This window comes from Eleutherodactylus coqui, chromosome 8, assembly GCF_035609145.1.
Source record: "Eleutherodactylus coqui strain aEleCoq1 chromosome 8, aEleCoq1.hap1, whole genome shotgun sequence".
Classification (NCBI taxonomy): Eukaryota; Metazoa; Chordata; class Amphibia; order Anura; family Eleutherodactylidae; genus Eleutherodactylus; species Eleutherodactylus coqui.
In genome coordinates this window covers 198,070,129-198,082,440 of record NC_089844.1, presented here as the reverse complement: position 1 = coordinate 198,082,440, position 12,312 = coordinate 198,070,129, and the positions used below count along the sequence as shown (strand labels likewise).

The 12,312-nt window shown below is 45.9% G+C and overlaps 1 protein-coding gene across 1 annotated transcript in view; it reads right to left on the bottom strand.

Moving 5' to 3' along the window:
• Positions 1-1,420: 1,420 nt before the first annotated feature.
• Positions 1,421-12,312, bottom strand: part of WDR75 (WD repeat domain 75) — a 33,819-nt gene continuing 22,927 nt past the window's right edge. The window contains exons 16-21 of the mRNA XM_066577229.1: positions 10,807-10,902; positions 9,331-9,500; positions 7,758-7,817; positions 3,748-3,900; positions 3,259-3,350; positions 1,421-1,694 (exon numbers count right to left, since the gene is read on the bottom strand). Of these exons, the coding sequence (XP_066433326.1) occupies positions 1,505-1,694; positions 3,259-3,350; positions 3,748-3,900; positions 7,758-7,817; positions 9,331-9,500; positions 10,807-10,902 (761 nt within the window). The 3' untranslated portion in view covers positions 1,421-1,504. The remainder of the gene's footprint in view (positions 1,695-3,258; positions 3,351-3,747; positions 3,901-7,757; positions 7,818-9,330; positions 9,501-10,806; positions 10,903-12,312) is intronic.

Below are 12,312 nucleotides of genomic sequence, written 5' to 3'. Positions count from 1 at the left end.
TTGCAGCTCTGAAGTTAGGGTTATCTGAAATAGTCGTGTGATTTGCACTTTCTTCCATGAGTCAAAGTCCTGCAGCTTGTCTAGCTCCACCAGTCTCATAGGATTCCAAATAGGTGTATACTGTATCTTGTCTTTAATCCCCGCTCGATCCCTAATCTTCCCCTTATGAACAAGATCTGGTGGGAGGGGAGGAAACGATCTGGCATTTTGTTTGTTTGCGCCCCCCCCCCCCCCCCCCCCCATCTAAAGCTTCAAATAAGTGAAGATTGTTCATAGATTGTTTTTAGTATCTGAAGATTAGCATCCTGAATTCCTTCCGCCTCCCATTCCTTGAAATGTTGCATCGGTGATGCAAGTCCGCCTTCGGATTCGGTAAGGCCGGACCTCCCTCCTGTATAGAGTGGCACAATGTCTAGTTTTATATGCAGTTTTCTTATGCCATATAAGACCCTGGTAACGGTATCCATTGGGGTGATCATGTAGTGCATTGATTGTGACGTCCAGACCATTGCTTCTACATATAGTTCAGCTCCCTTTGTGCTACTAAACGCCTATAGATAAGGGATGTACATTAATATCACTTCACTGGGGGGATCTGGATTCAACCACCCCCCCCCCCCTCACTCCAGCTCAGCCTTAAGATAAAGGCAGTGTTTTTTGCTTCACTTCCATCACAGCCAATTCAGTAAAATGATAGATGTACAAGGCGACGCGGTTCAGGGTCCATATACCCCTTTCTCAAGCCTTGAGATCCCCCCGAGTGAAGTGATACTCTGCTCATTACCGAGGCTGGATACCCCAGATCTTCATTCCCTGCTGCTCTCTTGGCCTGATTGGGATTAGATTATGCTGTCGTGGACCCTTTTGGGGTGGAGTTCTGCCTGTTGACATCCACTTTCTCCTGGATTATACCCCCGTCTTAATTACTCCTCCATTTCTGAGGCGCAGATACCTTATTTTGTTGTTTTATGACTGATATAGGAAGTTGACCCAACACTTCTAGATCAGCGGATTCAACGAATGGCGGTGATTGGCTAATTGAGCGCCGGCTTTCATTGTCTGACCCGGTGCTCAATTAACCAAAAAGAGCATTAGCTTGCTGGAAGCGGAGTATTCAAGCCCCGCTACCAGGAAGAAATGCTGTCAGCCTAAAGGAGGACACAGGAGCCGGCAGCAGTGCGGGGGACGCGAACGCCGGCTGCCAGGAAAGTATTATTACACCACCACCACCCACTCCCCCAAAAATAAGACACAGTTTTCAAATTTTTTGCCTCAAAAGAGGCAGTGTCTTATTTTCAGGGAAACAGTAGTTACTATTTAGGAAGTTAGTCACGTAAACTCTGGTTGCATATAAGGAAGCAGCAGCATTTCCATATACAGCATGAGGCCCGCTGATAGAATGAAGACCACGCTCAGCGCCTTTAAAGGGGACGGGTCACATTCAGCTTTATTCTGAAACATTAATTAGTTCTATAAAACATAATTCACTTCAATGATAAATATCTTACAAGACCGACACCCAAGTAAAGTCTTTCCTCCTTATCCGCCGCAGCTCCCTCTCTGCATGCTTGAGTATCTTGCGGGGTGCTGCGCAGGACCCCCCGGTCGGCAGCGGATCTTCATGCAGATCTTCATCCGAGTCGTCTTCTGCTTTCTCACTTTCCATGTCTACGTCTTGGTTATCTTGTTCTGTACTGTATGAAGCAGTGCGCAAATTAATGCTGGTAATCCCAAATGGTAACAGGATAGCAAAGTACATTAACCCCTTAATGACTTAGGATTTTTAGAAAGTGGAGAGGAGAGAAAAAAGCCACTTACGCACATCAGTCAGACAGACGACCCGTACTTCATATTGGTGCCATTCCGGAGTACATGTGACTTTTTGACCTTTGCCAAAATAGCGCAATTGTAGCATTGTATATGTGGTTTTCTCTAACTATTCACCATGGGGCATAAATAATGCGTCATTTTGATGGCCAGGACTTTTCTGACCTTTTTCCCATTATGAATATGGGGGGGAAAAAAGTTTAATATCCTTATAATAAAAATCTTTATTTTACACTTCTTTATCTCGGCACCTCGGGAGTTACAAGTGATCTCATGTACTTCCATTTGGTTGCTCATCTTAGTCCTCAGTAGCACAGAAGACAAACTTCAGCTATCAGGACGCCGAGGAAACCTTACTGAGAGGCCGGGAAGGGAGGGCGGGTGTCTGCAGGGCGGTACTGAATAAGATCCGGATGATGGTGGCGCCACCTCTGACTGCAGGCGGCACATTTGCAACAAAGAATTTCTGGTCACCCTAAATGGCTTTTCCCGTGCCCAAACCTGTGCGGCCCGCTGCTGTCCTGCTTCATTACAATAATTCTCTGTAGTTCCTGCACCTCTGCCCTGCCGGCTGTCTTATAGAGCGCGATATTGGGCTGTCTGCAGCTGCCAGAAGGAGCAGAAGTGCTTCAAAAGTGAAAGTGCAGGTACTTTATAAACTGGAAAGGCACGCTACAGAAAGTAGGTCCAGCCCCAGTCTTACACTAACTATCTATCTATCTATCTATCTATCTATCTATCTATCTATCTATCTATCGCTGTGCATGAGGATCCCTTATGTAAGAAAAAAAACTAACAAAAACCTTTACTTCGTTAAAACAAAAAACTGAGCTTAAAATTTAGAATTCTCCTTAAAGGGACAGTCCCACCTCAGGAATCCTACTTCATTGTGTTCAAAATCACCAGACAATCCTGTCACCCACAAGATGTTTATTTTCACAATGCTCCGTTCTCCAGAGATCACAGCTATTAATTCCTCTGTTCGCTGGCTCTTTACTCCTCATTGCCCGGAAAACCAACCGCCTCTTCTATGGAGACAGATGGAGCACAGCGGTAAGCTGGTGGCCGGGCCAAACGCCAGCATACTTCTACGATCCCGGCCAGATTAAGATGAAAGTAGTACGTAAGCTCCGGCCGCCTCCGCTCTTTCCATAGTGCAATCCGTTTCCCTGACAACCAGCAGTAAACAACCAGAGGAATCAATACCTGGAGAACGGAGCATTCTGGAAACAGACATCTTATGAGACCATGCATTTTTGTGATTTTTGAACACATGGCAATAGGATTGCGGAGGTGGGATACCCCTTTAAGTTGGGGGGGGGGGGGGGGGGGATGAGATTTTAATTTTAGGCCTTTTCTGGAAGCCCCAATTTAAACAATACACTTAGACAATATTGAAGAACACAAACGAGGATTTCACTTAGTGCTTACCATGTAGGCTTCTGGGAAATCAATAAGGAATCCACAAACAAGGAGCACAAAACGGCTGCCGGCGGTAACACGTGAGCCGGAGTATGAAGAAGCTGAACGGACAAAGACAAGATCAATCAAGTTTCTGCTAAGCTCACACCGCTACATTCAACAACTCAGAATATATGTAAACTTATTACTACAAAGACTATTGAAGGGGCCGTGCCAGGTTTTAATGTTAGCCCACAGAATAGGGGAATCACTTTCAGATTGGTTGGGGTTCACCAGCAGAGACCTACACCCATCCCGAGAACGGGGATCTGGTGTGTACTGAAGTGAGGGCAGTGGCGGTCACACATGCACACCGCCATTTCAATGGGACCTCCCGAATGGGCCAAGCTCAAGGTAGTCACGGCTCCGTTACCTTAATGGTGGGGGTCCCAGCAGTTGAGCCTCCATTTGTGGCTAGGGGATTCCCCACTTTAAGGAGTACAATAAAGCAATACATACTTCTGTAATAGCAGGAGACTCCTGAGTTCTGCACTTGGCGAGAGCAGATTTCTCCAGGGGCGCGTCCATCTTATTCTCCACCTGTTTTTCCTGCCGTTTTCTCTCCAATAATGTGAAAAAAGATGTAAACGGTAAACTCTCTTCTGTTGCCAACTGAAACAAAGAAAACATTTGTGAGGCTTCGGCACAATTCTCAACCAAGTTTTCCAAAAACCATCACTTTAAAAACAAAAAACTATTGAACAGAATCTTTAATTCTTCCTCCATTCACAGAGAATACAAGATGGGCCGGTGACGGCCGAGCATATCCTGGCCGGGGGGCTCAGCCTGACCGATCATAGGGACCTATAAGGCTTGTAGTTTGGGCAGGATGCCTGCGGTCAGGTGGCACTCAGTACTCCTTACATGGGGCTGACACATCTAAAGGAATCCTTAATGTAACCCATTTAAAGGCACAACAGATGTTAGGCCACAACATGCAGTCACTTTCTTCATTTGCTCATGAAGCTCCTAACAGCAGTAACTCCAGGAGGACTCCTGTTTGAAAAGGAACTTAATACACAGGGAGGGGGTCCCAAAAGTGTGGAAACACCCATATAGAAGGACAAAGGCTTGGCAGACAATGATCCAATCTTGCATACAAGCTGAAGGGAAAACCTGTTAGGCCATATCACCAACATGACGGCCATTTTGAATTCCACTCTCTCCAGTGGGAAGGTCGGTGTGCGCTATGAATCTGGCAGAGAATTTACCAGGAAACAACGCTGTACTTCATTTTACCAGAACATGAGAAGGAATCAAGTTACCACTATGACTTTTCTTCATTATAGGCAGTGGGGATGATGGCGCCATCTCATGCAGACTGTTGAGGTCGCCCTTCATCAGGTATTGCAGCATCTGCCATTTGTTAGCATGCCACTTCCCTGTATGGAGGCAGGCTAACCCCTCATTCTGGAGGCAGACGATGATTGTAGGGGTTCTTGCTGGATGAGGCCGGATCAGCAGTTGAGGGGGCTTCATCAGTAACTGTTTTTGGTTGTCCAGATTTTGGTTCATCAGTGACAAAAGCAGTTTTTTCATAGCGTCCATCATGACAGCACACATGGAGGTTGCTCCGCCTGCGATCCTTGGGACAGGAAGGAGGAGTTCTTTAAAAGCCACCTCCCACCGCTTGAAAGTGGGGGGTAGACTTCTCCAGTACTCAGAAAACTGGCTGCAGATCTCAAAAAGCCCCTGGGTTCTGGAGATAGTCTCTACAGGTTATACAATCAGGCTGAACTGGAATCCCCCTGATAATTTCTGCATAACACCACTGCAGCCCCCCAACCTCCAAGCAAAATTGGAGGAGGGAGTACTTAATTTGATTAAAATAGGAGTTTAGAGTTATTTTGAATCTCAAAAAATTGAACGCTTATGTGAATAATTATACGTTTAAAATGGAAGCCATCCGCTCGACGGTCCCATTAATAGGTCGGGGTAACGTTATGAGTACTACAGACCTAATAGATGCGTATTTCCACATCCCCATCCATGCGACATCTCAAAAATTCTTAAGATTTTCAATTTATATGGATAACACCCTACGACATTTTCAATGTATCTGCCTACGGTTCGGTATTTCCTCAGCCCCTAGAGTGTTCCCAAAATCATGATAGAACCAGTTAGGTTCCTGCGGGAACGCAATATTAAAATCATCCCCTATCTAGACGACCTTCTATTGATAGCAAGCGGTGCTAAAACCATGAGGGTCCAGTTAGAGGAGACATTACATCTACTCAAAAAACTAGGTTGGATCATCAATTACGAAAAATCTAGCCTAGTCCCAGAAACCAAAAAGATTTTTTGGGGGATCCTCCTGGATTCAAATAAAAATCGGTCCTTTTTACCCGAACCAAAAGTTTCCCACATTTTGAAAGGGGTACGGAATTCCAGAAGAAAAAAGGTGTCAGTAAGGGAAACAATGCACATCTTGGGCCTAATGACATCCTGTCTTCCGGCAGTTCCCTGGTCTCAGTTTCACTCCAGGTCTTTACAACAAAAATTGTTGGCGACCTGGGATCGCTCCCAGGAGTCCTTGGAGGAGAAATTTAAACTACCACCATGGGTAAAAAAATCCTTAGACTGGTGGCTGACACCATCAAATCTTAGGAAAGGAGTCCAGTGGACACTCTCTCCATGCGTCACTATAAATACTGGCCGCCAGCGGTACAGGATGGGGAGCCCAAGTGGCAGGTGAAGCCTTACAGGGATCCTGGTCTAGGTTCACCAGTACCCACTCATCCAATTACAGGGAGCCAAGGGCGGTCTGGGAGGCCCTGATTAGATCTGAGGATGTATTGAGAAAAACACGTAAAAATACTGTCAGATAATATGACTACAGTTTCCTTTCTCCGTCACCAGGGAGGCACCCAGTGTCCTCGCCTGCAGTATATGGCGAGCAAAATCCTATCGTGGGCAGAGGTCAACACAGCATCCCTCTCGGCGGTCCATTTAAAGGGGACTCAATCAGGTGGCGGACTTCCTGAACAGGGAAAGACTGGATCCGGGAAACTGGTCCCTCAACCCGGAAGTATTCCAACAACTTACAGACCAGTGGGGGCTACCACAAGTAGACCTGTTTGCCTCAAGAAAAAATGCCAAATGCCAGGACTTCTTCTCCCTAGATCCAGCAGACCAACCACTAGCACTGGACGCACTATCCCAGGAATGGGAAATGCGTTTCCTCCCTTACCGTTGGTAGCCAGATGCCTACAAAAGATCGCACACAGTCACACCACCGTCATATTCATCGCCCCAGTGTGGCCAAAACGACCTTGGTATCCAATGCTGAATTGGTTGGCAATACAATCTCCAATAGCGCTACCCCTCACAGAGGATCTCCTATCCCAGGGCCCAGTTTTTTTCCAGAGAATCCACTGGCTAAAACTGACGGCCTGGCTGCTGAGAGGCAGAGATTAAAAAAACCGGGGCTTTCTGACAAGGTGATTAACGCTTTTTTACCTCAATGCAGATTGTATGCAAAATTGGATAACGGTCAGCCAAACAGTTTTCATGGTCGTTTCCACAATTTTGACACACCCTGTATCGTATTATGGAAATATTTTTGCCCTCTACTTGAACAGTATAATACACTGCAATATTTATGTATGTACTTGCGTATTGCAGTGCACTGTTCCTCAGTGCTCATTCTATTAGGCAGACTAAATGGTACACTCAGATGGTAGGCCTGGAGGCTTTCAGCTGCCCCCGGACCTTGTCAAAAGGAGCCCAATGGGGAGACGGAGGAAGCCCATTCTTGCCATCCAATTTATCTTTGACCACCATCATTCTTTTTCCATTGATGGGGTTGTGCGAGGGCTAACAATTGTATTCCCCAAATTGGTACTGATACAAATTACAGGTTTGCGGGGCAACCTGTAATTTGTATCAGTACCAATTTGGGGAATATACAACTTTTAGATTGCTTTTTAATCATTTTTTTTCAAGGAGACCAATAGATAAAAACATAAAATAAAGCTTTCACTCACATTAAAAATAAAAACCTACAGATGGTCATCACTGCATCTGTAAAGGTCCAACTTATTAATCCCACATGGTTAACGGACTGTTTTACCTTTGATTAGCCCTAATAAGAGACTTGAACTTGTGATTATTGGATGGCTTATACAGTATAATGCATTACTATGGTATTGCATTGTACCATGTTTTAACAGGCTTCCTATTAGAAGTGTGCTACAGGCACATGTTTATAGGCGGAAATACATGGTAGCCCTGCTGAGAGCGGGGGTCAGCTGTCAGAGCTCCCGAGCCCACTAGATACACAGCGTGTGCCGTGGATGGCCGTATACGTCCTAACTGCATGGGGTTTGTGCAGTCAGGACGTACCATAGCCGTATGTATGTTGGGAAGGAGCTAACTGCAATAAAGCATCACATTTACCTCCTTGGCCAGAAACTATTGGCCACTTACCCGACTTTTACCCGAATGCAATGATCTTATGACGCACTTACCTGCTTGCTTAAAGGTTCTAACTTCTTTTCCGGAGATTTTGTTCCAAATGTCATTAGATCCTGAAAGGATGAAAACCACCGATGTGGAAGATTACAGTCTGTCCTAGAAACATCTATTCAAGCACTAAGTGTTCAGAAATGGGACGATAGATTGGATAAATTCATAAAGTATGGCCGCATTAGGCTGGGTTCACACAGGGCGGATTTGCCGCGCAGAATTTCACCGCAGCAAATCCGCCCGCGGCCGCTAATCTCGGGATTAGCCAGCCATGTGGACGAGATTTTTCAGAAATCTCGTCCACACGGGACGGCCAATCTGCTGCGGTAAATCAGGCTGGAACCGCGGCTGCGGCGGTTTCAGAATATGCAGCATGTCTGTTTATCTTTTCTTTCCGCTGCGGTTGCGCTCTCCTCTATGGGAGCGCCGGCCGCAACGGAAAAGCGAGCGGCCAGACGGCTTCAAAGCCGCCGCAGGCCCGGTGGAATTCTTGTTGTTTTTGCTACGGCCAAACCTCAAGATTTCCGATGGGAATCCGCCCCGTGTGAACCCAGCCTTAGAGGGGCATGAACGTTTCAGCCACCTTCTGCTCATCTACCGGCTTGTCTCATCATTTCTGTAATAGACATGCATTAAAAATGTTGTAGCTTTACCGACATGTCACATTTGAAGTGGCTGCCACTAGGGGTCTCCCTCCCAGCTTCTCTAGCAACAAGGATGTTTCCAGAGCAGCAGGAGGCTCCATTGCACTCACAGGCTGTAGGCTGACAGATCTGCAGACACTGTAATAATCTCCACAGTCTCTGCCTCTCCATTTACATGAGTGGTTGACGTCACTGCTAGTAGTTAGCACTCGTGCAGAACATTTAGGACAGGTAGATCCCTGCTCACTTCTTGCTGAGCGCTTCACATTCTATGTAGGGAGCGTTTAGGCGCAGCGAGAAGTGAGTGAACCGGCGATAACGTTCATGTTGGTTGAAAGTGAGCAACAAATCAAAAGGAAATAAAAAGTGCACAACCGCTTTGTATTTAGGCGTAACTATTACGGCACATTTTCGTTCGTTTAAATTTTGCGCGCTAATCATCCTGTGTAAATGGCCCATTACAGTGTGTGGGTGCGCACATTACAGTGTGTGGGTGCGCACATTACAGTGTGTGGGTGCGCACATTACACACACACACTCACTAGAGTGGGTGTGTTTAATAATTTGTCCAGAATGTCTCAATGACTGACCATCCTGGGAAAATAGATACTGCCTCCCTGCTGATTGGCCCAGAGACAGTGAAGGGCAGCATGGGTAGGGAGGGAAATGAACTACAGGATAGGGCGCTACTGGCAGGATGCTAGTCTTGCTACAGGCCCCTCCCTGAAAGTGAAATGCAAACAGTAACAGGAAAATGGGGAAGACCACCTGAAAATCAGAACTTGGACATGAAACAAAACTGCAGCAAACGAGGGTAAGGAGACCCCGGTGTAGGAGAGTAAACCTGCTGAAAACTAAGGTATGCTTTAATTACATCACTAGATTACATTCTCATCAGCATTCATGAAGCCGGCTCCCCGGCGCTCTTTACCTGGCCTTCTGTGAGGAAATAAAGTTGAGATTTAATTAACCACTTGTGGGATTTTGAAGGCGGAACTGCAGGCCGATCTCTTGGGACCCACGTGGCCCACCTCACACATCCCCGACAGACATCAGCATGGACGTACAGCGGCTGCGGATCGGCCGGAGTGAATATAAACACTAAAAAGTAGGAGAGGAGAAAAAAAAAAAAAAGTTATATCTAAAGTCACCCTCACAGCACATCACTAAGTGGAGGGCTTACAAAAACCAACAAAATACAGCTCTGTAATGAGATAAGGGGACATAAGACCTTATTATTCCCACTTCATTAACCCCTTAACGTTACAGGATATACAGTTACATCCCTCAGCTTCAGGGTATGTATGAAGGGAGACTGCAGGGCGATCCGCGCCATATGATGCGGGTGCCAGCTGTTTTGTGGTTTTGGCCCTTCATCAGTGTGCAGTAGGATCCTGGCTTGGCTGGTGGGAGGCCTGGGACGTGGGTCGGGAGAAACTGCTGTCTGTGTATGGATTCTGACTTGGTTTTCAATTCCCAATCATTGTTTTTAAAACTGGTTTCAAGGGTCTGACATTGATTTGCAGGAATGTTGCCATCCAATAGGATGTTCCATTTTCCTTATTTGCGAGGATTTTTTGAAGTCTCCTCCGCATGACTTGTACTGCAAATACTGCAGAAATTTGGCCTGCCTGTGTCAAGACAGTTTAACAGTCACATCTCTGGTTTCAGCTTCCATGAGCCCATGACTTTAGATCATGGGGCTCACTGAAGTGGACAGCCTGAATTTAACTCCTCAGCAGTGTAGGAGGAGTTCTGCTCATTCTGCATGAAAAGGACATCAGGACTACCAAAATACTTTTAAAGCTGAGATTCTTAACAGCAAAAGCATGTTGGTAGCCAATTCAGAACCATAGCTACAGCCGTGTGAAGTGGGGCTGGGAATACTGAATTTAGTGCGTATAGGGGTGGGGGGGGTGTCGGAAGACCATCCATAACAGAGAAGCTCTGCGATTTTCCTGTAAATCTGCCTTTCGCAGGGAAGGGGTGACCTGGACTATTTTCATCTCATCACCTTCCAGAGAGCATATTTGCTCTGATTGTACCCAATAAAAAACTACAAGTTGTCGCATGAAAAACAAGCCCTCACACCGCTCTGCTGACTGAAAACATACATAATAAATCTATAAACTTGGTGTCGTGGACACGTTATCCACGTCATCCCAGCTGCGGTCCAAGCCTCGCCCTCGCCCGGGGGGTGGGGGGTGTATAAAACTTATTTTGGCGGACAGTCAAGAAACTGCTGAGATGCCCAATTCTTCAGATTTGATATGTGAGAGCCTGGCGCGGCGTTCTCCCCCACCATCTGGAGGAAGGTCTGGACTCTAGTAGGTTCCATGTGGTTATTTGGTCCGCAGCAGGCCGGTCCGGCGCACACATTGGATTCCTGCCCACAATTTATACTTACTGGTTGAACTTCCGGCGGTCGATGCAAACGCAGCGATATTCTCCGAAGCGCAGTCCGGTTGCAGCACTAAAGCGCGCAGCTGAGCCTTCCATGTCACTGGGGAAAAACAGATAATGTCAAGTGCAGAATGTTAAAAACAACCAAATTAAATATACGGAGAAATCAATGAAATAAATTCTGAATTACATTTGCCAATTGCTCTCTTAACCCCTTCATGCGCCAGTGTGTACATTCACGTCCTGGGTAAGCAAGGATCAACAGCCGTTCCCACTCCATACACAGCGGGTGCCAGACGATACCCAAAACGCAACAGCCACCATCAGTGTGATCGCTCATCATGGCTGTTAACCCTTTAAAACAATGCCCTGATGAGATCACAAGGCACTGATCAATTGTCAAGGCAGCCTGGGGCCTTCTGAAGGTCCTCAGGGCCTCCGCAGCTTAGACTGCAGTAATATTGTATGACAGCCGATATCCGTCCGCATCCCTGTGAATACGCATTGTGGCTGTTAACTCTTCAACTACTGCTGTCAAGTCTGACAGCAACATTTAAATTCCCTGATCAATATTTAGGGTTCCCAATTGGCCCCTAGTGAGGTGCGATTCTGGGGCCTTCTAAAGTGGCATGGCTTGATAGACTGCCTGTCAGAACATGGTATAATGCAATACTACGCTATTGCATTATATTGTATGAGTGATCAAACAAGCGCAAGTTTAACTCCCCCATGGGAACTTAAAAAAATTAAAAAGTTCGTATTAAAAACAAAAAGGTAATTAAAAAAGAAAACAAACACCTTTAAAGATATTATAATTAAAAATCATACTTGGCATGGCCGTGTCCATAACTGTAGTACATTATCCCGCACAGTGAACACTGTCAGAAACAAAAAAAAAAAAAAAACCCCAAAAACGAGACGGGAATGGTGGTTTTCTGCGTCACCCGAATAATTAAAAAAAAAAATAATTCAGTAAGAAGTGATTAACAAGTCCTATGTACTCCACAATGGTACCAATATAAACTACAGGACATCCTGAAAAGACAAGTCCTCACACAACTATGTCAGCAGAAAGATGTTAGAACGGACGGAGAAGCGCAAAGATGTTTGTTTTTTAATTGTACAGCAGAAACTTAAAGAGCCCTCCGTAAACGTGGTGTTGGGACTACTGATCCACAGAAATCTCCTTCCCCGCAGTGTGCATGTCGTAAAATCCATACCCCCCCTCCCAAAGATGTCGGAATTGCATTTTCTTTCTATTTCGCTCCACTTAGAATTTTCTTAACGTTTTTCAGTGCATTACATGGCAGAGTAAATTCTATCATTAAGGATGCAACTCATCCAGCAAAAAGAACTACAGCGATAGCAAAAAAAGGCAGTCATGAAGAGGGATAGAGGGGCGGCCTCTTATGGCGACAATCACTGTTTACATGGAAGTTGGTTGATAGCCTCACAATAATCCAATCGGCTTTAACCCCTTGAGTGGCACGCCCGGAAAATTTCCAGGGAC